This window comes from Hydra vulgaris, chromosome 13, assembly GCF_038396675.1.
Source record: "Hydra vulgaris chromosome 13, alternate assembly HydraT2T_AEP".
Classification (NCBI taxonomy): Eukaryota; Metazoa; Cnidaria; class Hydrozoa; order Anthoathecata; family Hydridae; genus Hydra; species Hydra vulgaris.
This window is the reverse complement of record NC_088932.1, coordinates 23,367,211-23,392,400: the sequence shown is the minus strand read 5'-3', so window position 1 is coordinate 23,392,400 and position 25,190 is coordinate 23,367,211. Positions and strand designations below refer to the sequence as shown.

The 25,190-nt window shown below is 28.0% G+C and overlaps 1 protein-coding gene across 1 annotated transcript in view; it reads left to right on the top strand.

The window, feature by feature from the left end:
- The window catches only part of LOC100212975 (activating signal cointegrator 1), a 72,023-nt gene extending 55,685 nt beyond the window's left edge, over positions 1-16,338 (top strand). Inside the window, exons 9-14 of the mRNA XM_065816449.1 lie at positions 2,644-2,776; positions 3,007-3,064; positions 9,648-9,769; positions 11,895-11,992; positions 15,985-16,087; positions 16,181-16,338. Of these exons, the coding sequence (XP_065672521.1) occupies positions 2,644-2,776; positions 3,007-3,064; positions 9,648-9,769; positions 11,895-11,992; positions 15,985-16,087; positions 16,181-16,236 (570 nt within the window). The 3' untranslated portion in view covers positions 16,237-16,338. The remainder of the gene's footprint in view (positions 1-2,643; positions 2,777-3,006; positions 3,065-9,647; positions 9,770-11,894; positions 11,993-15,984; positions 16,088-16,180) is intronic.
- Positions 16,339-25,190: the final 8,852 nt, after the last annotated feature.

Sequence of the window (25,190 nt, the reverse complement as noted above, 5' to 3'; positions counted from 1 at the left end):
TGCTAAACGAAAGCACATGAAAGAATAGTCTGTGGATTCAAACCTAGTTTCACGACAAACAGGTGAATTCTTACGAATGTAAATGCCCAGGCCAAGCATGTGACTATTGGAGTCTTTACGAATCAGAGGAAGATAACCATCAACACTAAGATCACAAGATGAGACAGCTGAACTCAAATTAGTCTCACAAAGAGCAAGTAGGTCTGGTGAACTTTGCAAGAGATAAGACTCAACAGAAGAAAAGTTACTTCGAAGACCACGAATATTAGTGAATGATAGGTTTAGAGAACTTGGTGATGATGATGGTTTTTTGTGTTTTATAGTTTTTGGTACTTTATTCATTTTTAAATTAGTTTGAAGAACTTGACTCAAAGCATAGATAGTACTCAGAACACCGTTTAATAGCACAAGCAATTGCCACATTACTACTAATAAACCCTAAGCCGTAACAAAGGGCTCCAAATGTGGCCTCCGCAATGCACACCAAAAGTACAAACAGGGACACTATCCATGCGCAACATGGCACTGTTAATACTTTGATATTTTTCAGCTGTTGATGGAATCAGCCTCTCTGAGAGCTACCACAGAGTTTGGGAAACCTGACTACCAGCCGGCCTCAGAACCATAAAATTGAGTTTTAGAGCTGTACCCTCATAAGGAGATAATAGAATGAGTTGCCTAGTCGTAAAAACAGTGACACAAGCAAACCCATGCATTGAGTCAAGAAGATCCAGCATTTAACATCCTAAACTGGAAACAATGTATTAAAAATACATCTGCGCCAGCCTAATAGATGAAGAAGGGGTGCAAGGCTGGTCAACAGATAGAATCTGTTTACCCCTTAAGTCTCTGCCTAGGAGGCCTTCTACAAGACAGTAGCTGGGTGCATTTAACATCTGCCCAAGCTGAGTAGTTTTATCGAGACACCATCTCTAGCCTTTACTCAAGCAAGAGCCCCAAGGCAGGGGGTGTTTTATATCGGAGTTGGCATCTCCTAGCCTTTGCCTAAAAAGGCGTATCCTACAAGGCAGCAGGACATGAAGCAGATTGTACTGTGTTACATGTTACCAGTAGCAGGATAACCTGATCTGACAAAAAAGATTGTTTGTGGTTGGCATAATGTTTAAAAGATTGTTTGTGGTTGGCATAATGTTTTTTCCATTTGCCCTCGGTTAAGCCAATATATTGTTTATCAGGGTTGTTTTGCAAGGAAACAATGCATTTGTAAATAATATTTTTTGATAAGCAATTGCCATTTTTAGGGCAGTCAATTTTTTGGTTGTGTTACAATTTTCAGTATTTTTTTTCTTTGGGAAATTCATTTTTATTAATCAATGCAAAATTATAGCATTTTCTAATTCTTTCAATATTTTTTGTACAGCTATAGTTTACCTTAATGGTGTTTCTGTTAAAATTTTTGTGCAATTTATTAGAGGGAGGGAAGTGTATGTCAACTAATTTTAATAACGCTTTTCCAATATTTGTTGAAACATTTTGCTGTACGGATGGTTGAACCAAATTATAATTCTATTTCTATTTCGCTTTTTTGCAATTTTTATTTCAAGTATTTGCTTGAAATTTTTAAATCCGCTTTTTTTAAGAGCATCTTCAGACACGCTTTTGAAAGAGTTAAAAATATTTTCATTAGAAGAGTTTTGATTTAGTTTATTGTTAATTGAAATAGGAATTTGTTTTAAGATTTGAAGGGGATGATTTGAATTTATATTAATATACGATAATTCATCATTAGGCTTTTTGTAAGGCCTATAAGAATTTTCCGACAGGTTAAATGTGACATCAAGAAAATTCATAATTTTTAAATTAATGTTAATTTCAATTTGGAAGCCAAAACTTTTGAAAATTTGTAAATTATTTTTTCTGATTTTGTCAAGTTGAGGCCCTGATTTTTTTTGCGTTATAATTAAACCATCATCACCAGGCCTAATTAATTAAAATGATCTATTTTAGCTTGAGAATTTAAAATATTTAAGCCTACAAATTCGCAAATTTCTGTTCTGTCATAACTTTCCATTGTTAAATCAAAGCACTTGTGCATGGTATTTTTCTTCCACGCATGTGCATGGTATTTTTCTTCTTGTTATTAAAATAGAGTAATGTTTTTCTGCAATATTTAGTTAGACGAATAGTGTCGTCTGCAATTTCAGTGTGGATTTTTCCAAATTCTATTGTTTTATTTAAAATTTCGGCTGTAATTGAATTAAAAATCATTAAATATCATATTGTATAAATGTGCATTCATTTTTATTAGTAATTTTCAAAAGATTATTAATGCTCTGTTCTTTAAGAACATTGAGAACTCTATTTGTAGTACACTGGCATAATTTATATATTAAGTTCCACGTTTATACTTGTTGAGCACTCTTTATAGTATTTTACAATTATTATATTATATAATATTATATAAATAACCCTAACCCTATATATATATATATATATATATATATATATATATATATATATATATATATATATATATATATATATATATATATATATATATATATATAATTATGTATAAAGTTTTATCGAGGTATTTTTTATTTTTAATACTTCAAATTTTTATTTTAAAATTATTTCTCAAATTGTTTTCAATTTATAACTTTGAAATTACTACTTTTACAGTTTCAATCAAATTGTTTTAAAGTCGATGCTAATTTAACTTCAAAAAACCAAAAGCAGTTAAACTCCCAACAAAAAATGTCTCATCAAATGAATCGACTCCAAGATAAGGAGCTACAAGAGGTTGTTGATAGAGGTTGCTCTTTTTTTTTTTACTCATTACTGTTTTTATTGGGTAGTTTAATCTGTCTATTTTTAATATTTAGTTTGTTATTAACTCCAAAGCCAATCTACCTCAATATTTGTTGCATGATAATACATATATGTTTTAGAAATTTATACATTGGTGTTCAAAAAATAGTGCTTTTGAGTGGTAGAGCAAATGCTATATGCTGATATAATTTAAATACATTGTTTTTGTTTTAGGTATGTGCTTAAGTATGCACCAACCATGGGCATCCCTTCTTATACATGGCTTTAAAAAGTGAGAAAAACTTATTTTGATTTTAAAATCATTTTTTGCTATTTTTAACCTTAAATGAATATAATAATATTTTATATATTATTATATTTATTTAAGGTAAAAAATATTATAGTAGCTATATATCAGGACGTTGACCTTTTCATACTGCAGTTATGTGGTATTGGGAGTTGTGCAATTATGTGATATTGGGAAAAAAATTATAAGTGTTTAAGATAAAGTTTTTTGAAATTAGTTTTTTTCTTAAGTGGGTTATAATTCTCATCAGGAATAAATTTTTTTTTTATACTTTATAAACATAAATATTATATTTTAACTTGTTTCATTCTAAGCAATCTTCTTGAGCTTTTTAATTGTCTCTTCTTGTTCTTTTCTTCTTGTTCTTCTCTTCTTGTTCTTTTCTTCTTGTTCTTCGTCTGAAATTGTAGAGAGGTAAGAAGAGCAAAAGATGGTTTGCAATTAAACTTTAAATGAATGAATTTGATACTTCTATTTTAATTGCATAGCTTTAAATATATTTTTTTTTAAAGTTTAAACAATTATTTGCAACCATTTTGAATGGCAGTATATATATTGTTTTCTTTTATATTTATTTCCTTTTTTATATTATATATGTAAAATTAAAAACATGTTTAATAGTACCAAATTTTTATGACAAAACTATTTTTAAGGTTTTCACAATACTCTAGTAACTTTTTGAATTGCGGAAACAAATTTTTAATTGGCAACTGTCTTTAAGATAAAGATTGAAATGATATGAAATGTCTTTAAGATAAAGATTGAAGTGATATGAAATGTCTATAAGATAAAGATTGAAGTGGTATGAAATGTCTATAAGATAAAGATTGAAGTGATATAAAATGTCTATAAGATAAAGATTGAAGTGATATGAAATGTCTATAAGATAAAGATTGAAGTGATATGAAATGTCTATAAGATAAAGATTGAAGTGATATGAAATGTCTATAAGATAAAGATTGAAATGATATAAAATGTCTATAAGATAAAGATTGAAGTGATATGAAATGTCTATAAGATAAAGATTGAAGTGATATGAAATGTCTATAAGATAAAGATTGAAATGATATGAAATGTCTATAAGATAAAGATTGAAGTGATATGAAATGTCTATAAGATAAAGATTGAAGTGATATGAAATGTCTATAAGATAAAGATTGAAGTGATATGAAATGTCTATAAGATAAAGATTGAAGTGATATGAAATGTCTATAAGATAAAGATTGAAATGATATGAAATGTCTATAAGATAAAGATTGAAGTGATATGAAATGTCTATAAGATAAAGATTGAAATGATATGAAATGTCTATAAGATAAAGATTGAAATGATATGAAATGTCGATAAGATAAAGATTGAAATGATATGAAATGTCTATGAGATAAAGATTGAAATGATATGAAAACTTCTTTTATTTTACTTTTAATACTTAAAAAATATTTAAATATATTATTTTTGTTTATCTAGTTTTATAATATATTTTTTATCATAAAATAAATTTTTATGTGTGAATTTCATATACATGGATTTTTTTTAATTGCAATAAATATGACAATATTACATTGAATATGATAATATTTAAGGCCTAATGCCTTTGTATTGTGCTTTAAAATGTTGTGGTGGAGATAAGTTTACTGTGCGAAGGCTGCAAATTTCAATATCTAGTTTTTTAAGTAATATATCTTTTGCATTTGTTAACTAAAAAAAAATTAATTTATGTGTTTGTAAATTTTGCATTTAAATAAGTGTAAATTCATTTTAAATTTACAATTTAATTTAAGCATAATTAAAATAATTTACATTAATTTTAATTATGCTTGCGATTGTTTTTTAACAGTTTTTTTACATACAATACTTTTTAAATAATAAAAACAAATTAAAAACAACAACAGCAATATAATAAACGCAATTAAAAATTTAAAACAACTGACACCAATTAAAAAATATAAGTAATTTTTTACTTTTGAGTGACCTTGCTAGTTAATACATTTTTGACCTTGCTAGTTAATGCAGGGGCGGATTAATCATGCAGAAATTCATAGTTTTCTAAAATTATTTTGACAAAGAGTTGAAGTACTAAGAGGTAGTTTGCAAAAAATGTGGACAAAAGCTGAAGATGCAACATTTATCTACTTCAAGTGCCTGATACCACTTGAGAACCTGACTTGACTGAGCTCACCCAGTAAACCGCAATCTAAGAATTGAAGAGAGCTAATAAGCTGCATGAGATTGAGACTGCTCCTGTTGAGGTTGAAAGGGCTTTTTACAAGGTATCACTCTATACCCTGATTCAACATAATAAGCAGAGGACAATGGGCCCTCAGAAGAGTCTTGCAGTGTATAGTTTGGGCAGATTCGATACAATACAAGAAGTAGTCGGAAGCTGATATGAAAATAATGAATATGATAGCAAAGTCAGGTAAAAATTTACACTGATATATTTTTTAAATATTTAATCTTCAAAAAAGTTATTTTTTAATTTTTTATGCAGGACTGCCATTTAAATTTTCATGTGATCCACCCTGTTCTGACAGTTCTGGATCCTACCATATTTAAGATATGGTTGGAGGTTTAAGCTCTTATACTAAGCTCTTACTCTACAATGCAGTAATGGATGCTTGAAATCAGAATTTGAAAATGAATTCTCTGATTGAAGGGGTGTGGCTCTGAATACTGGTTGCTGGGCTCTTAGTCTTTATATCCTTGACTGTTAACTAAATTTTCAAACAATTCTAGCTGAAAAGTCGATTCTTAATTATGAAAACGTTATTAGAAGGCACTGCTTACATGATTTCAAAGTTAGTTATTAAATAGTTTTTATAATAAAATTTTGTGAAGATCTATTTGATCAGATTTAAAAATGTGATCAAATTTTTCTGTTTGTTTGAGATTTATTTACTTTCTTGATAAAGGTCAACAAATATCAATTATGGTAAATTTGTTATGATGATTTAGTTTTATAAAATACAAACAAGTTAAATAAATAAATTTTAAAATTTTTTGTTAAACTTTTTTATTCATTTTCTGTATTTTTAAAGTTTTGGATGCGATTGTCATTTAGTATCCAGTCTTAAAAGGTGTGCCTAAAATTATCTTTTGTATGGTGTTGCAGCTGCACTTAAGGTTTCAATCCCCTTGCTGATGGCATCAAGGAAACACCACCTACAAGTGGTGTCTCGTCAAAGTAATCATTCATTTTTGTTTTAACTACATTTTTTATGTTGATAGATATCTCACATAATGGGGGCAAATATCTCAAAGTTATGAAAGTTGTGTGGTCAAGTATTTCTACAAAGATCTTTTGGCACGAATGAGTGTTCCAACAAGATTTAATGATCTAGACAGAACTATTATTATCGTTGTCTTTAGGAATTTATTCCATCTACACTTAGTCCTGTCTCTCAAAGAATTGGGAGTTTATGATGATGTAATTGTGAAAATAGTTGCTTTTATGAATGCAAGGCATCAAATTTTGAGTCAAAGTCAAAGTGCTAGTAGAAGTACCTTATTTTTTTCCAAAAATTTATAGTTTATTACAAAGAAAATGCATTGATTTTTAAAATTTTAAATAAAATACAAAAATATTTGTTTGTCAGAAAAAAATTTTTTTCGAGTCATTAAAAGCCAGCCCTTGAAAAAAAGCACAAAAAGATTTCCTACAATGTTATGCTTAAATGCTCTAAGAAGCACAAAGTGGGTGAAATTGGTAGGTGTGAAGGACATGAGAACCAGTTGCCACTACTGGCTGAGCTGGCAAGACAGTAGAAAAAACAGTGGAAAGTTGTTTTCTTACGATGACAACTTAATCATTGCCAAAAGCAGCAATTTAGATCCCACAATCTCTAAGAACCTTTGTCAAAGTAAACAATGCTCGTGATGCATAAAATAAGGCTGATTTTGTTAACTAGTGAAGAAGAAGAGCACATGGAAAAAGAAATAGTGAAAGAGGAGGAGGAAAGAGAAAAAGAAACAGAAAGTATTTAAAGTACATTAAAAACCTTGAGAAAAAAAAGCAACATTTAGCACTCCTTAATCAAAGAAGTAAAGATTTTTTATAACACCATTCATTGGTCATTTATTGGTTCGTTCAGTCATTGGTTAGTTATAAAGAAGTCCAAACAATCAAAAGTGTCTATTGGCTGGAATGATTTGTTCAAGACATGTTCTGATGTTTACGAGATTTTACAGTTAAGACATAAGTGGTATCGTGGTAAATTTTGAACAAATAAAGCATTAATATGGAGTTATAGTTTATGGAGTTATAGTTTAAAATAAAAACGACAAATTAACAAAATTTAATTTAAATTTTATTTTATTCGAACATGTTTAAATAAAATACTTTAAAAAAAAGTCAAAGTTTTATTTTAATTCTTAATAAAATAATTTATTTATATTCTAAATAAAATAATTTATTTATATTCTAAATGAAATAATGTATTTATATTCTAAACAAAATAATTAAAATAAATACTGCAAAACTAATGTTAATTTAAATTCTAAAGAAAATATTTAAAATAAAAACAGCAATATTTTATTTATACTCAAGATAAAACATTTAAAAAGAAATACGGCAAAACGAACGTTTAATTAAGTTTTAAATGAACAAATTAAAAAAAAACCTGGCGAAACAAACGATTTATTTAAGTTCTAATTAAAATAATTGAAGTTAAAACAGCAACTTGATTACTATCGAATCCCTAATAAAAGGAAGGGGAGGACATTTATTAATTTTTGGAAAAATTTTCCACCTACCCCAAGTTTATCAAGACTCCTGCCCCCTATTTATTAATTTTTACTTGTTATCAACAAAAAAAAAATCAGTAAAAAAAAAAGTGTATATATATATATATATATATATATATATATATGTATATATATATATATATATATATTGTTGTTTTGATTATGTAATAATAATCAATTTTTTCGATTTGAGAATGATCAATATACAGTAAAATAATCACAAAATAGATCAATAAATAAATAAATAATCAAGCAACTGTTACAACTGATAATCTTGATTCATCTTATTATGAAAAATCCTACATTGGGATAAGTGAGACTTTTTTTAAATTAAGATACGCTAATCACGTTAAATCATTTAACATCTCTAAATACAAAAATAATACTGAGCTCTCAAAACATGTATGGAAGTTAAAAGAAGCTAATTTAATCCCTATTGTTAAGTGGAAAATTCTCAGGCGATGTAAAGCATATAATCCAACATCCAAATCTTGCAAATTATGTCTCACCGAAAAATATGAAGTTCCATATTATAAAAATACTAATTTATTGAATAAAAGGAGTTTCTAAGTGGAGACATAGAAACAGATTCCTTCTTTCCCAATATGGCACTGGCGATTAAAAAAGATGTTTTTCCATTGTATTATTATTATTTTTATTATTATTATTGTCATTATTATTATTATTTGACGTCAGAACTCATTCCATTGTTTTTTTTTGAATTTTGTAACAGTTTTTTAATTGTATTTTTGAACAGATTTTTCTTGATTTTCTTGATGGCTGATGAGTGCTGCAAACGGCATGAAACTTTAAGTACCGTAAAAATGTTGTTTTTTTTCATCTTACTTTTAAATATATATATATATATATATATATATATATATATATATATATATATATATATATATATATATATATATATATATATATATATATATATATATATATATATATATATATATATATATATTTAAAAGTAAGATGAAAAAAAAAACAATTTTATGGTACTTAAAGTTTCATGCCGTTTGCAGCACTCATCAGCATCATTATATATATATATATATATATATATATATATATATATATATATATATATATATATATATATATATATACATACATATATATACATATATATATATATATATATATATATATATATATATATATATATATATATATATATATATATATATATATATATATATAATGTTTACATGTATATATATATATACATATATACATGTAAACATTATTGAATACTTTTAGATTAATTTTTTTTTTTAGTTTAATTTTTTAAAACTTTAGTTTTTTATACATTTTTTTACAAGTTTAATTTTTTTAAATATAATCTTTGAAATAAAATTTTGACATCTTTGGTGTTGCATAGAATTTTAAGGAATGCATTTAATTAAGCTTTCTTGTTATTATGAATCTTTTTAAAAATTGATCTTTTATTCTACCCTAACCTCTCAATTACCCTAATCTCATCCCGATTCTACCCTAACCTCTCATACATCAATTACTGATTAAGCAGTCAAACATTCTAATCACTATTTAACAATTGTTAATCATTATTAATCATTATTATTATTATTAATCATTATCTAATCATTATCTAACTACTAATCATCACCTAATCATTATCAAACTACTCTTCATCTACCCATTTATTTTTGTCTACCCATTTGTTACTCTTTATCTACCCATTTATTATTTGTTATCATTACCACATCATGTGACCATTAAATATATATTTTTTTAAATTTTATATCTCTTTAAAGGTTGTTTTTTTCAAAGTTAAAAAATGCATATATATCTGTAGAATAGAAGGTCGAAGTTGGTACAGTACACATCGAGGTCGATTATGGATTGCAGCAACAGCAAAAGAACCAGAAAAAGAACTTATTCAACAAATTGAAAATCAATATAAAATGCTTAATGCAGGTAATAGTTAGGATGGTCTTAAAACTATTTTTTTCTCTTTTGCTTTAGATTGTTGCACTATTAATCTTTAAGTTAAAATACCTTAGTCAATATTCTGTTATATAGTATTTTTAGTATTTTTATAATAGTAGTGTGTAGCTAATTTTTGAAATTGAACTAAATGTTTTTTTAAACATAATCTAATTTTACAGAACAAGGTATTTTGTATTTGGTTGGCATGTTCATAGTTGATGAGTGCCATTTATTTATTATATTTTTTTTTTGGTATTTAAGAGCCTGATCCACCCTTATTTTAATCAATTGGAAATTGTTATAAACAATTGAATTGAATGATGAATTTATTTAGAGATAAACATTAGTTTTTAAGGTTAAATTTTTTCCAGAAGTTGTATCTCATAAACCACTACAATCAATCAATGGATATGTATTTTCACTTGCATATATATACAATAGTGAGAAACAATTACAAACAGTTAAAAACTGATGAGGCATAAGGACCCATGATGGTATAAAGCAATTATTGAAAATAAATAATAATAAAAGTAATAATAGCTATAATATTAATAATAATAACAGTTATAATGTTAACAACAGTCAGATAAAAAATCTAAAGAGAGTTCTAGGAATTGATTGTTATTTAGTAGATTGAATACCATTTTTTTTTTTTTTTTTGTAGGTAGAGCTAGAATATAACATAATACTGATTTAAGTTAGTAATTATATCACTTATAAATTTAAAATAGTTATTAAACAATTTAAGCTGTTGTAGTTATCATTAAATATCATAAATTTAAAAAGTGCCTTACAAAAACCCAGTTTAACAAGTTCTGAAAATATTTTACTAACTATACAATAAATCTGGATTAAAACTGCTCTGCTGGAAATAAGCTATTTATAAAGGTCTATTTTAATGTTTAATTAGATTTTTAATTTGAGTAGATGAATTTTGTCCGCATAATTGACAGCTATACCTTAGGTGGGAATTAAATATGGCATGCCAAATATTGATCAATGTTTCATAGTTAATAAAATATCTTTTTTCGAAAAGCATTCTGTTAGCTTAACTTGGTTTGTATGATATTAATTGTTGGTCGAACAAAAGAATTTCATCTAATATAATGCCCACGTATTTTATCTTATCTACAGCACTTATTTTTTGACCGCTTTGTTTTTTTGTTGTTTTGAGAGTTAAAGATAACTATTTCAGACTTTTTTGTATTTAAGGAAATTTTATTTGATTATAGCTATTGTACCAAACATGTTCATGATAAAGGTTTTTATTGAGTTTTTTTTTATTGAGTTAAAAGAAATTTACTTACAATAAGAAGTTTGGTATCGTCAACAAAATGATATGTTGTGGAAAATTTTACGCAAATGTTCTAACTATTTTAATGAGGAAATAAGGAGGATACAAGATAAAAACTTGTGGAACACCAATGGATGTAAACCAAGTATTGGATGAAGTATTATCAATGCTTACAAATTAAGAACCCATGGTATGCAAAATATAACCATTTAAGAGCAACTCTTCTGATGCTGTAATGATTAATGACTTAATGTAATGACTTAGCAGAATTTCATAATCAACAATATCAAACACCTTCTGCAAACACTTTAGCTGCAAACTTTTTTTGGTCAAGTGCTCCGCTTATTGTCTTAGTTATGTTAATGAGCGCTTAATTTGCAAATGCTTTTTGCAAAAACCAAATTAAAGGCTTTAAAGAATAGTAGATTGGTTTAAAAAGTACTTGTTAAAATAATTTGTTGAACATGAACATTTTGAGTCGGAAGTTATAATGGTCTAGTTTATATCCACTTTTAAAAATAGGCCCAACTTTTGCAAGTTTGAACAAATCAGGAAAGCTTCCAAATTAAAATGATTGGTTTATTAAAATACTCAAAGGGTAGCTTAATTATTTTGGTGCTAGCATAAATGTTCGTGTAAGGATGCTATTTGACCCAGTGCTATTTCCAGGGTTCAACAGTAAAATATATTTGTTGCAAGATATTTTGTTCACGATATTTTGTGTGAAAGTAGTTACAGAACCTTTTGAAAGTTTTAGTTAATTATATTTTGTTACATTTCATTGAATCTTTAATAAATTATTTGTTTTTATTTTAACAGATAAGGTGGTTGATTTTCCAAAAGAGTATCCTATTGGATGTCTTCTTGGATGTGTTAATGTGGTAGATTGCATGTCAAATAAAGATTATTTCAACTCTGTAAGTTTTTTTTTTTTAATTAAGTAATATACATGGCAACTTTAACTTGCATAGCTAAACTTTTTATTATTTTAAATATTTTTTTATTTAATTAACTTTAAAACTTTTAAACACAACTATTGGTCTTGCCCTGTTTTATTCTTGCAATTAAAACATTTCTTTTTATTCTTTGTTATTTTCACATCTTTCCATATAAATTTAAATTGTGATTGAGTTTTATAAAAAGTTTTTTAGGTAGTATCAATAAAAAGATTTAATAATATATAAATAATAATAATAAAATATATATATATATATTTATATATTTATATATATATATATATTTATATATTTATATATATATATATATATTTATATATGTTAGTTAGTTAGTTAGTAGTAAACGCTGTAACTGGCAAAGCCAGTGAGTGTGTTATCAGGCACACTTTGACAGCCGAATTGATTGATTGCTGCTCATCCAGCAATCAATTGCTGCTTTAAAGTTGTTGACTGAAGGCGATTTAACAACTTCTTCTGGCAGAGAGTTCCATACATTTGCTACTCGATTAAAAAAGTTTTCTCTGTGCTTATGTTTTGTCATTTCATTGAAATATTTAAAGCAGTGGCCTCTCGTATGATTATTAACTATTGGAAAACGATTTTTCTAATTTGTCAATATTATTCATAGTTTTATACATTTGTATTAGATCTCCTCTTTGTCTCCTTTCCACTAGAGTAGTTAGGTTTAATTTTTCAAGTCATTTTGTATAGGAAAGATTTCTGATTGATTATACTAGTTTAGTAGCTTTGTGCTGGATTTTTTCGATATAGTCACAATCAGATTTATAATATGGAGACCATACCGGAACTGCAAACTCTAGTAATGGGCGAATAAAAGTAATATAAAGCAAACAAAGTAATTTATAATCAAAACAGGCAAATGACTTTTTGATACGACCAAACATTTGATTTGCTTTGTTAGAAGTATTAATCACTTGATTTTTCCATTTAAATTTGCATTAAAAAGCACTCCAAGATCTCTTTCTGTATCTGACTCTTTCAGTTGAATACTGTTTAAGTTATATAAATATTTTTTGTTATTATGACCATGATGCATAACTACACATTTTGATATGTTAAACAAAAGAAGCCAAGTTTGAGACCATTTGTAGACAATATCAAGATCATTTTGAAGATAAGTAGCACATTGTTCTGAAGATAATTGAGCAAGCACTTTTGTATCATCGGCATATAGTTTGGTTACATTATGCAATTTTTTTGGAAGGTCGTTAATGTATAAAGCAAATAAAAGTGCTGCAATTACAGACCCTTGCGGTACACCACTAAAAATATTAACCCAGTCAGAAATAATTTCACCTTGAACAACTCTTTGTCTTCTGTTTTTTAAAAAGGCTTTGATCCATTTAAGTATCAGACCATCAAAGCCGTATGCTTTTAGTTTGGCTAACAGTCTTTTGTGTGGAACGGTGTTGAAGGCTTTAGCAAGTCTAACAAAATTACATCAACTGGAATACTAACATATAAGCTTGATGAAATGTAGTCAATGCTTTCTAAAAGGTTATTGCTACATGATTTGTTTCTAAGGAAACCATGTTGCGATTTTGCTAGTAGATTATTTTTATACAGGTACTCTTCCATTTTAGCTCTAATTATACTTTCCACAATTTTACATGGAATAGAAGTCAATGAAACTGGACGATAGTTGCTGGGAAGAGTCTTATCATCTTTTTTGAATAGAGGCATTACTTTCGGTGATTTAAATTGAACTGGAAGCTGACTATTATTTAAGATGTCCTAATATTTAATGTTAGAGGAATAGCAAATGCTTCTGCACAGTTTTTTAGAAGAAATGGATGCATATAATCAGGACCACATGCCCTATTATGATTAAGATTTTTAAGTTTATCTAATATCATTTCGTAGCTGATATCATTTGGATCTAGATCAACAAACTTTGAAATTTTAACTTTTTAATTAGAGTTTAAAGTTTTAGATTTTAGATTTTAGAATTAGAGTTTAGTAAAAGATCATTTTTGATCCATGGAGCAATTTGTTTTTTTATTCGAGATATGTCAAGCACTGGAATGAATTGATTACAATTGAAAAGTGAATTAGATTGTCATACATCTCCTAAACAGATAAAGTTTCAAACAGCATTACCCAATCAATATTTGTAATAAAGTCAGAAATTTTATTGGTGTTAGCCTTTTTTTAATTAAATTTTAAGTAACTGTGCGATAAGTTATTAACCATACTTTTAATAATAAAATCAAAAAAGATGACCAAATGACCTTTATTTATGTTACCAAGGACAGATCTTGGATCAATAGCGCAGATGCTTCCCGACTGAGTTGTGAAGATTAGATCAAGAGTGTTATTGGCAGAATTATTTGACATTTGAAAAGTCGGAACATTTACATGTTGATACAGATAGGTTCTGGTTAGACTTTCGCTAAAGTTATGCTCGGTACCATTTTCATTTTTAATGTTTGTAATGTATCCATTTGACCATTCAATTGACGGGAAATTAAAGTCTCCTGTAATAAGTAAGTCTTTGTATCCTTTTATATCAATATAGTCTTTAGTCTTTTTAAAAACCAAATCCAAGTTGTTCATGTCAACAAAATCGTAAGGTCTGTAGATACAACCAAATAAATACTTGTTGTTTTCAAGGTACACTGTAGCCCAAATTTGTTCAATTTTACTTAAGTTAAAAACAGCATCGTTTAGCTCTAATGATTTAATAGTTTCAGTAATATATAGACACACACCACCACCTCTGCGCCATCATTTGTCTCTCTTCTATATAGATTATAGCCTTATAGATTTACAACCGATATGCTTTTGAACCATGTTTCATTAACAGCTATGATTTGTGGACTGTAAGTGTCTACTAATACCTTAAAGTCATCAAATTTATTTTCTAATGAGGTCGCATTTAAATACATACATTTTAAAACATTTAGTCCGTTTATAGATAATAGCTGAAAAGATTCTGTTGAGTTAGTATTGTTAAGATTTAATTTTGACAATCTGATTTCCATGAATGCCATATCGAAAGGGCGAGTCTTCAGCAAGTGTACTGTTTGCTTCGTTTCTTTTCTTTCTTAAATCGCAATCAAGACTTCTTTGTGCTCCAGTTAAATCTGGACTTATGTAAATTGATTTGTAACCTTCTTTCTCTCTAATTTTTTGCTGCTAGAAGAAGTGGATTTCTTAACAAAACATCATTTAGTTCAACTATTATTGGACCTGGTTTAGTTGTATCTTTAGATTATAGTTTTCTTGCATAAACTGGTGAAACACTGCTTTTGCTAATTACATTAAAAATCTCTTTAATTTTTTTGCTATCATTTGCTTTTTTATCTATTAAAAATTCCATTTCGGATTCAGGTATTCCATAGATAATTACGTTTTCTTCTTTCTCTTTGATTTAACTCACTTATAGTTGCATTTGCTACAGCAAGCTGATCAGCTGGTTTTTAGCATTTTTAGCACTTTGTTTTATTACTTGAACCCAATTGCTGCTGATGTTGGAAGGATTTACTACTTTTTTGCTGATTTTAAATCTACTTGGAGTTTTGCTATTTCTTTGCTCTTCTCATTTTCGTTGTGCTCGAGTAGATTTAATCGATCAGGAAGGGTAATGAGAAACTTTGATATATTCCCACACCACTCATGTAGCTGTTTACTTGATTCACTAGCTCTGCCATCGAGTTTTGGCCAGTTTTTCTCTTGTAGAAATTCTGTAATCATTTTGATAAACCAAAAACAATTCTTTAAACAAGTTTTTGATAAGAGGGCTACCACCCTACAACAGTGGATTACCTCCGGGTCGTGAAATTTTTAAGTTTATTAGTTAGCTTGTAAATACAGTATTGCACTTATTACACAGGGACTAAAAAGTTTCAGTATGTGTTTTTTTCCGTATATATATATATATATATATATATATATATATATATATATATATATATAACTTTTATGTTCAGCATCCAGCTTGCGAAGAAGATTCATCATCAGAATATTTATTTATATGTGAAAACCCGCAACCTTTAAAAGTCATGTTCTCTATGAAAGGACAACATAAAATTTGTAAATATATTTTGATTTAAATATTTGAATATATAAATCTTTTTTGTCAGTTTTTTTTATAATTATATATTTTATAATTATGCATTTTTTTAGATAAGTTAGATGCACAGGTGCATGCTTCTGCAAGAAAAAATTTACTCTTCAGTTAAAAATATAAAACAGTTGTTATATATGGTAAACTTACACAAATAAATTCATAAACATTTATATTGTATTTACTTTTGTCAATAAGAAAAAAACTAAAATAACTATAACTTTTATAGTTTTTTTTATCTTTAATTTAAAAAAATATTTCGATACATATTTTTAGAAATATTATTTAAATATATTTTAAGTCCTTTTTTTTTTTTTTGTGATAATAGTAATAAATTCTCCAGAAAAGTATTTTCTTTTTCTGGTATAACATTATAACTCTCCTTTATAGGGTTTCATTAAAAAAAAAAGATTTTTTTTTTTCTCTTACTAAATTTTCTTATCTCCAAAATGTTATCAATCTCACCCTGTTATTTGGGGTGACTTAGATAATCTAATAGTTTTATAGTGGCTTTTTAATTTAACCTTCTGCACAAGCCATTGATAGTAAACGACATGTAAAAATTGTTATTTTGTTGTTTGAGTCAGTTTAATCCAAACACATTTCCACGAGTTAAAATCACTTTAAAATCATTATAATTTCAAAAATATTAGTAGCATATAATTATATATAGTTGTTGTCGGTGACTTCAATGCTCACCACTCTGAATGGCTTGGCTCTAGTGTCAGTGGTTCTGCAGGCATTAAAGCCCACAACTTTTGTCTTTCTCAATCCCTAACTCAAATAGTCAACTTTCCAACTCGCTTTCCAGACAACCCGAATCATTTAACTACTCTACTTGACTTACGTCTCGTTTCTGATCCTAGTCAGTGCTCAGTTTCTCCACATTTCCCCTTAGGTGCTTCTGATCAAAGTTTGATCTCTCTAAAACTAATATCTCATTCTTCTTCGTCACCTTAATCCCCCTATTATCGTACCTTATACAACTACAGTAAAGCTGACTGGGATTCTTTCCGCAATTTTCTCCGTGATGGCTCTTGGGTAGAAATCTTTTGTCTTCCTGTCAACAAATGTGCTTCATACATAACTTCGTGGATTAAGGCTGGCATTGAATCTTTTGTTCCTCTCGACAATTCCAGGTCAAGCCTCACTCTCCTCCATGGTTTTCCTCACATTGTGCTGCTGCGATTGCCAATCGAAACCGTTATTTCCATATTTATCAGCAAAACAATTCTCCAGAAACAGACGTCTGTTTATTACTGCTTGAAACCATTGTAAAAAGGTTTTGTCTAACGCCAAAGCCCGCTATTCTCAGATCATGAAATCTCGTATCTCATATCAAAAGTTAGGCTCTCGTGACTTCTGGAGAATCTATAATAATATTAATAATAAGGGCAAATCTTTAATTCGATCTCTCTTGTATGGTTCAGACTTTTTCACCTCGCCTAAAGACAAAGCTAAACTGTTTTCTAAAAACTTTTCATCAATATCATCTCTTGATTCCACTAGTTGCGTTCTACCTGATATTGCCAACAAACAGGTTGCTCCATTGCTTGACATTCGTATCACTTTAGCTTCTGTATCTAAAGTGATTTCCTGTCTAGACTTTTCTACAGTTTGTGGCCCGGACAACATACCTACTATATTTTTGCAGAAGTGAAATAAAATTAAAATGAGTGGTTACTTTATAATTATATTTTCAGGCAAATACTTTTGTAGCTTGCAAGCAAAATTATCAAAATCACCTCCAATATCAAAGTCACCCTGTTTTACGGTAACATGGGCAAGGATAGACGTTAAAATTTAAAAAAGAAACAACCAATTAGATCAACTTACAGTTGTACTTTTAGTTTTGTATAAAAATATAAAAACATTAGATGCATTTTACTTTCATTTTTACAAGAAACTTATTGCAATTAATGCGTAATTTAATTCGTAATATTTTGTTTTTTTAAAGTATTTTAAGTAACTTTTAATTCAAAATCGTTTGCACACTGAAGAAATTTCCTTTGGTAATAAATATAGAGTTATTGATAATATTTTGATTTTGTAGTTTTACAATCTCTTCTTTTTTTCAGAGGTTGCATCATGTTAAAGTGTTTATATTAAGATTATGAAAATAATTTTTACTTTACAATGATTATATAAAATTGGAAATATTAATTTCGGCATTGTTTATGTCAGTTTCAAGAAGTTTATTTTGATTTAACTTCAATATAACTTCTCAAAACAAATGGATAAACTTTATATATCTGTAGGTTTAAATATTTATACTGTTTAAATTCTCAATAAGACCTTTTTGTTTTCTAATAAATTTGTAAAATCTAACTTTTTTATGCAGATAGGGTAGTTTTGGGCAATATGAGTATCTAGGTAAAATAAGCATAATAAAAAATTTCTAAGGTGTTAACTGTAAGGTTTTAGTTGCTTTGTATTTTTTGAACCGACTTTAGGAGGAGATAGCAACAAGCTAATTTTTAACAAGCAGAAAAATAGTGACTGGTGAAGTTTAAACTGATTTTAGTTTATCTGATTAGTTGTTTGTTAGAGGACTTGTAAAAAAATCTTTTTGGTTTTGCAGCAATAAATTTTTCCCCATGTACGGTTTTTTTTTAAGTTTAATTCGACGTAGTGAAACCATAGGTATTGAACCTTTTTTACTCTGTCAATACCATTTTTAAAGTTGTTCAAGTTACAAGTAAGGGATAATATTTTTTCTTTTGTTTCATAAAAAAGCTTTCAAAACAATAACATTGCAATAAGTTATTGCATGGTTATTATTTTTATAAAATATTATCCCTTACTTGTAACGAACAACTTTAATAATGGCATTGACGGAGTAAAATAGATTCAATACCTATGGTTCCACTACGTCAAATTAAACTTAAAAAAAAACGTACATGGGGAAAAAGTTATTTTTGCAAAACCAGATAACTCAAAAGAGATATTCTAAAATGAAACTTAGTATAAAGTCTAATATAAAAGATACACAAATTCCTTCTAAATCGCATTGTTACAAAGTTTTATCTAAATCAAAGGACTTAATGAAAGTAATTTATTTAATAACTGCTTTAACAATTTCTGTCGTGGTCACCAGTTTGAAATAGAAGCACTTTTATTTTTTCGAAACTTGTCTTTATCTAATGCTACACCATGTGGTTGTCAAGTCCTGATGCTTAGGTAAGTCCAAATTTATTACTTGAAATAAAAATCAGAGGAGAAAATTCAAAAGAAACTTTGTCAAACTTATTTGAATTACCTGCCTATTTTATTCAAACGCAACTTCAAATAATATGTAACATTTTGTGGGATGCAGTAAAATGTTTAATGAACAGTAGCTTTTTAAACACACCGATATCAGACCGGCACATAAAGAATACAAATTATTTGCAACTCCAGAAAAGGAAAACCCAAGTCAAATTCCGAGCTTTGAAAGTATCTAACCACTATGTAAGTATGGATATATTAATAAATTAATACCTAAACTTCCTATGGTAAATTTTAGTACCTGGTAATAAACAACAATAATAAAAAACTACTACCAAAGAAACATTTCTATATATTTATGCATTTATACATTTAAATACTATTTTTCAGGATTTGGTTGAATAGGATCCATTGTTAAATTAACAATATGTCACAAAGTGTTTCATGTTGATGAGTAAGTCTAGTCTTTGCATAGGCTAAACTGTGTTAAGTATTGACTAATCTCTAACAAGCTCTATGAATCGTTCAACATGAATTCTAGTTGAAGCAATATTAAATTTTATTGAAACATCTTAATGTGAAAACTTATCCAATTTTTTTTGTGCTGGTTTGTTTAAATAAACACCTTTCACCGAAAAATAATCTTAGACCGCGATCCTCAATCAGCCATTAATTCATGTTCAGGGGTAAGCCAACTTGACATACCAATTTTTTTATATTATTGCACTATCTGATATTGAACATGGATAAATATCACTGAACAAAAGACCACTTCCATGAGGTGAAATACCAAATAATACTTCTCCTCTTTGTGTGTTTTTGTAATGAGAAAACATAAAAGTGTTTAAATCAAAATTAATTGTATGTTGAAATTTAAATTCTGTGCAGTCTATAATCATATTAGTTAGACCATGTCACGTCTCGAAAAATATTTCTGGCATTCTTTTTAATAAATATCTACCATCAAGATGAAGATCAACTTCATCAAACAATGTTACTAAAAATACTACCAATGCAACAAAAAGTCTATTAACTGTGCTTTTGGAAACAAATAACATATGTTCCATAACTACGGAGTGTAATGCATGACAACAAATAGGTAAAATTGAAAATAATTCAGTCCTTTTATCTAAGGCTCGATTACCAGTGCCTTTACATTCTTATGTTTAACAGTATTTAAATACAGACTAGTAACATCGAAAAAAACAATAAACTTTATATGGATAAACCACAAAGGTATTTAAATGGTGAAGATTTATTATCTATTATAAGATTAGGATATGATAATTTTGATTAATAATGAAAATATCTTTTTGTTTTTTACGACTTCTTTCAGTAATTTATTTTTAGATTTTTGAAGAACTTTACTTTTATTTGTAAGGTTTTATTTTCCTTTTCTAGTCTCTAGATTTTTGCATCAGCTTCTTCAAGTTGTTCTTTTAATAATTTATTGTTTTTTAATGAACTATATAACATTGAATTTAACCGTAATTTTGAAGGTCAATGTTTAAGTTTAGGAACATATTTTGAAATTATTCTTTTAGTATATTTCCTACATGAACGCACAATAGTAGTAGGAATTTCATGATGAATTAGGCTGTTAACAATATCATTTTTTTTATACGAATTCAATTTTTAACTATCAAAAGGTGTTTGTTCTTTAAGTTATTTAAATCTAATAAAATATTTATTGTATTTATTTTTATGAATAATATACTGAGATGGTGGGACAACAACATCGGGTTATGAGTCGAAATGTTTCTCTTTTCCTCAACTCCCGTGTTCAAATGTTCTTCCAATTTATGCCTTTAGTTTTTAAAATTTTTTGATATTGTGTTTGAGGATTTTCATTTTTTGGTAGGGAATAATACTTTATTTTAGTTCCATCTTTTTTTGCATTAACGTTATTGTAACATAAAGATGAAGAACAAAACCACTTCATGGTGTTAATTCCTTTCTAAAACTATTTATTTTAACAAGAATTTTTTGCTGCACAATTTTTGTCTTTCCCTGCTGGCAGTAAAGAATACTAGAAGAAGAAAAAATAAAAAGTATTCTTGAGTAGGGACAATATTTATGCTCAAATTCACCTTGTGATTTTTTTCCCATTATATCTAAATGAAAAAAATATAATTATGAATTACAGTACTTCTTTTGCACAAAATTATTTTGAAGCAATAAAAACTTTTTCAATTTAGCTATTATAATATTTAATTTATTTCTACAATAGTTTAAAAAAAAAAAAAAAGGAGCTGATTGCTTAATGATTATTATAAATAAGACAATTATTTTTTAAATAAATATAAAAGTAACTGAAGTAATAATATAAAATTCAAAGCTGTTGCAAACCTTCTATGTTTTTTTTCCATGCTTTGTTTAAAAGCAACAACTTAATGTACTGTGTGTAACATTTCAAGTTCTTCAAGTTTTGCACAGACCTCCATATAACGATTTACATTATATTCATACAACATTACAATATATTACACTCATTAAAACATAATTTAGAACATTACATACATATACACTACATAAATACAAAATATACACATACATTGTGTCTATGCAAAATATGCATAAACGTATGTACACAGTGGCAGATCAAGCACACGAGGGGCCTGATGCCAATAATTCTGCGGGGCCCTTATAAAGTAAATTAGTCTAATATAAAGCAAATTAGTTCAATACCTAGACGTTGCTCTATTTGCCGTTATTTTTATCCATGGTGTATTGTTTTTTTAGACTACAATATTATAGAGAATTCCAAAGTTAAGTTAGTTCTTAGGTTTCCTTTGACATCATTTTTCTCGCTTTCTTTGTAGCAAATGTTTCTACCACTTCATCGAAATTTATTTCATTCAAAATTTCACGCTCAATTGACATTAGTGACAGATTATTTAATCTATTACGTGTCATTGTTGATCTCAGTTCATTTTTAATTCTACTCAATTTAGAAAAACTTCTTTCTCCTGTACAATTGGACAACATCAGACTCAAATAAATACGAAATGTTATTTCTACATTGGGAAATGTCTCCTTCAGTCCATGGTCTATTATCAATTTGTAAATTAATAAATCTTTACTGTAATTTTCGTCCTTATACTGTTCTGCAAATTTGGCGATATGATTTTTTAGATTAGGCAGAAAAATAAACGATTTTATCTTTTAAACTTATTTCAATGTCTTCACTTTAAGCCATCCTGACATTTTCACATAGTTCCTTTATTATGTCAGAGAAAAAATTAATTAAATTGGTCAAAAACCAAATTTACGACAAACAGCAGAACACGCATCTGCAAATTGAATTTGGGCATTGATAAGTTTGTCGAGGATGAGGAGAAATACGTTTCTTCTGAATTTGGTCTAACCCGAATACCCAGAACATTCATCCTTGACTAACCCTTCGTCGAATTGAACTTTCTTTTTCTTCTTTCTGCTACTATCTTCTTTATAAATCTTTATTTTACTTAACATCATGCCAGGCTGTCACTATGCCCTTTACCTCTAAAATACCCATGTAATAACCATTTTCATGTGAACCAAACTTTTCTACATGACCTCAAAACGGCAAATCCCTTGCAGCCAAAAACTTAATAACACCTACCACGCGCTCCAAAACTGATCTCCAAAAATTCGTTTGGCTCTTAACTCCTTCTTCATGAATGATATCAACCCTTCCAAGTAATCGCGATCGCAGTAATCGCGATCGCTCCATGTAAGTCAGAGTTGCTGCTAAGTGGCACTGACTCTTCTCATGCATTTCAATGGTGCGTTTGGCATTTTTCCAATCATTGAACCCATGAAATAAATATGTTTGAGTAGATGAGAGAAACTTACAAATGAAACAGTATATCTTTCCATTTGTTGGGAAATAACAAAGCCATGTACGGTTGGATTTTTCGTTAGTTAGAGGATGTATCCGTGTAAATAATGCAGATGAACAATAATTTTTCACAATCCTATATCAGTTTGATATGCGTCTTGATATTGTTTGTCGGTTTAACTATTAATTTTCTTGACAGCAACCATAGCGTTAGTATGTAAGAAAATATATTAAAAACTATGTTGTTGCTTGCTTCTAAACGAGACTGTCAAGTCCGCCTATGATTTCTTTCGAATGATATTACCGAACAATTTTGTATTGAAACAATCCCGCAAGATTTCTGAAAAGACTCGGGGTTAGATTTGATTAAGCTCAGTGCTCACAATTTTCCAGATTTGGCAAGACACTTGGGTTTGACATTAGTGCAAGTATGCATACATGATTGGGTTTAAAAACCACAAATTGAACTTTTATACAACAAGCCGAAATTAATTTAACTCCATAGCATTAATCAGTGACCGTATTTGATTAAATTTGAAGTGAGTTTCTGGAAAATATTCGGTTTCCGCAACAACAGTTTGTCTTTTGTCTCCAGTGTCTTTGTCATTTCTTTGAGTAAGAGGTTGTTTTTGTGACGGCGAATGATTTCGTGTCTTAACGCATTATCAACAATGATTTGACAAAACTTAAAAAAATAATAAATAAAAAAATAGCGACTAGAAATTTGAGAGATTGAACAACATAGTTCACAAGACTTGATAAAACATTGCAGTAAGCAACAACTTGAACTGTACAAATATCTCGGTTTTAAAAAATGATTTCTAAGACACTGCAGTTAAAGAAATGACTTAAGCGTTGACCTGCTTTTAGAAAACTCATGTAAAAATTTGTCTCTACCTGGCTACTTGATGCTTGGCATACAATTCTGAAAAGTTTCTTTAATCCGTTGTTTAACAGGGCCGTATCTGATTGTACATTTACAAGGGCTAGAGTGGTAAATTTTTGAACACTTGATGGTGGTTGAGCACTACTTTGACCTAAAACCAAAACATATATATTGTATGTTAAACATAAGCTTTGTTTAAAAAGTCTGTGTAAAGCTTACAAAATATTCAATGCAGTCTCAATTATATTCGATAGAGACGTTTCTTTAAAACTAAGACAGAGTGACATTTGAACATTTTTAAAATTAAGAATGTATTGTTTTTATCAAACTTTTGATAACTCCAATTGTTTTTACATATCGGCAAAAGTTCGTATTTTAGAATGTCGCGATAACTCAAACATTTGCTATTTCGGTCCCGAAGAGGTTCGAGATATTTAGAGTTGTGTGTGAATATATATTTACATATATATATATATATATATATATATATATATATATATATATATATATATATATATATATATATATATATATATATATATATATGTAAATATATATTCAAACACAATATAAAAATATATATATATATATATATATATATATATATATATATATATATATATAACAGAAAAAATCTCAGCGTAAAATCAACGTTGAAAACCGGTCGCAGCGTAGAAAAAGCGTTGCAGTCACAAAAACAACACGCTTTCAACGTTGAATCAATGTTTGTTTTTGTATACTAAAATGAGGTAAATTTAAACGTTGAATAAGCGTTGAAATTGTAATGTATTTTAAGCGTCTCAAAAACAAAAACGTTTATTTAACGTGGAATCAACTTACGCAAAAAGCCACTTTAAAGACAATTCAAAATCTTCGCTTTATCAACGTTAAAAATAAACCGCTTTTTAAACGTCACATTTTCAACGTTGAATAAGCGTATAAATTTCAACGTATATTATCTTCTCAAAAAATCTCGTTTATTCAACGTTGAATAAAATTACGCAAATAATCACTGTAAAAACGTCGCAAAGTTTAAGGTTTATCAACGTTAGACATTAACTGCTTTTTTAACGTATATAAGCTATTTATGAAACAGCGTTTTTTCAACGTTACATATACCAACGTTGAAAATGTGGCAGTTGAAAAACGTTGC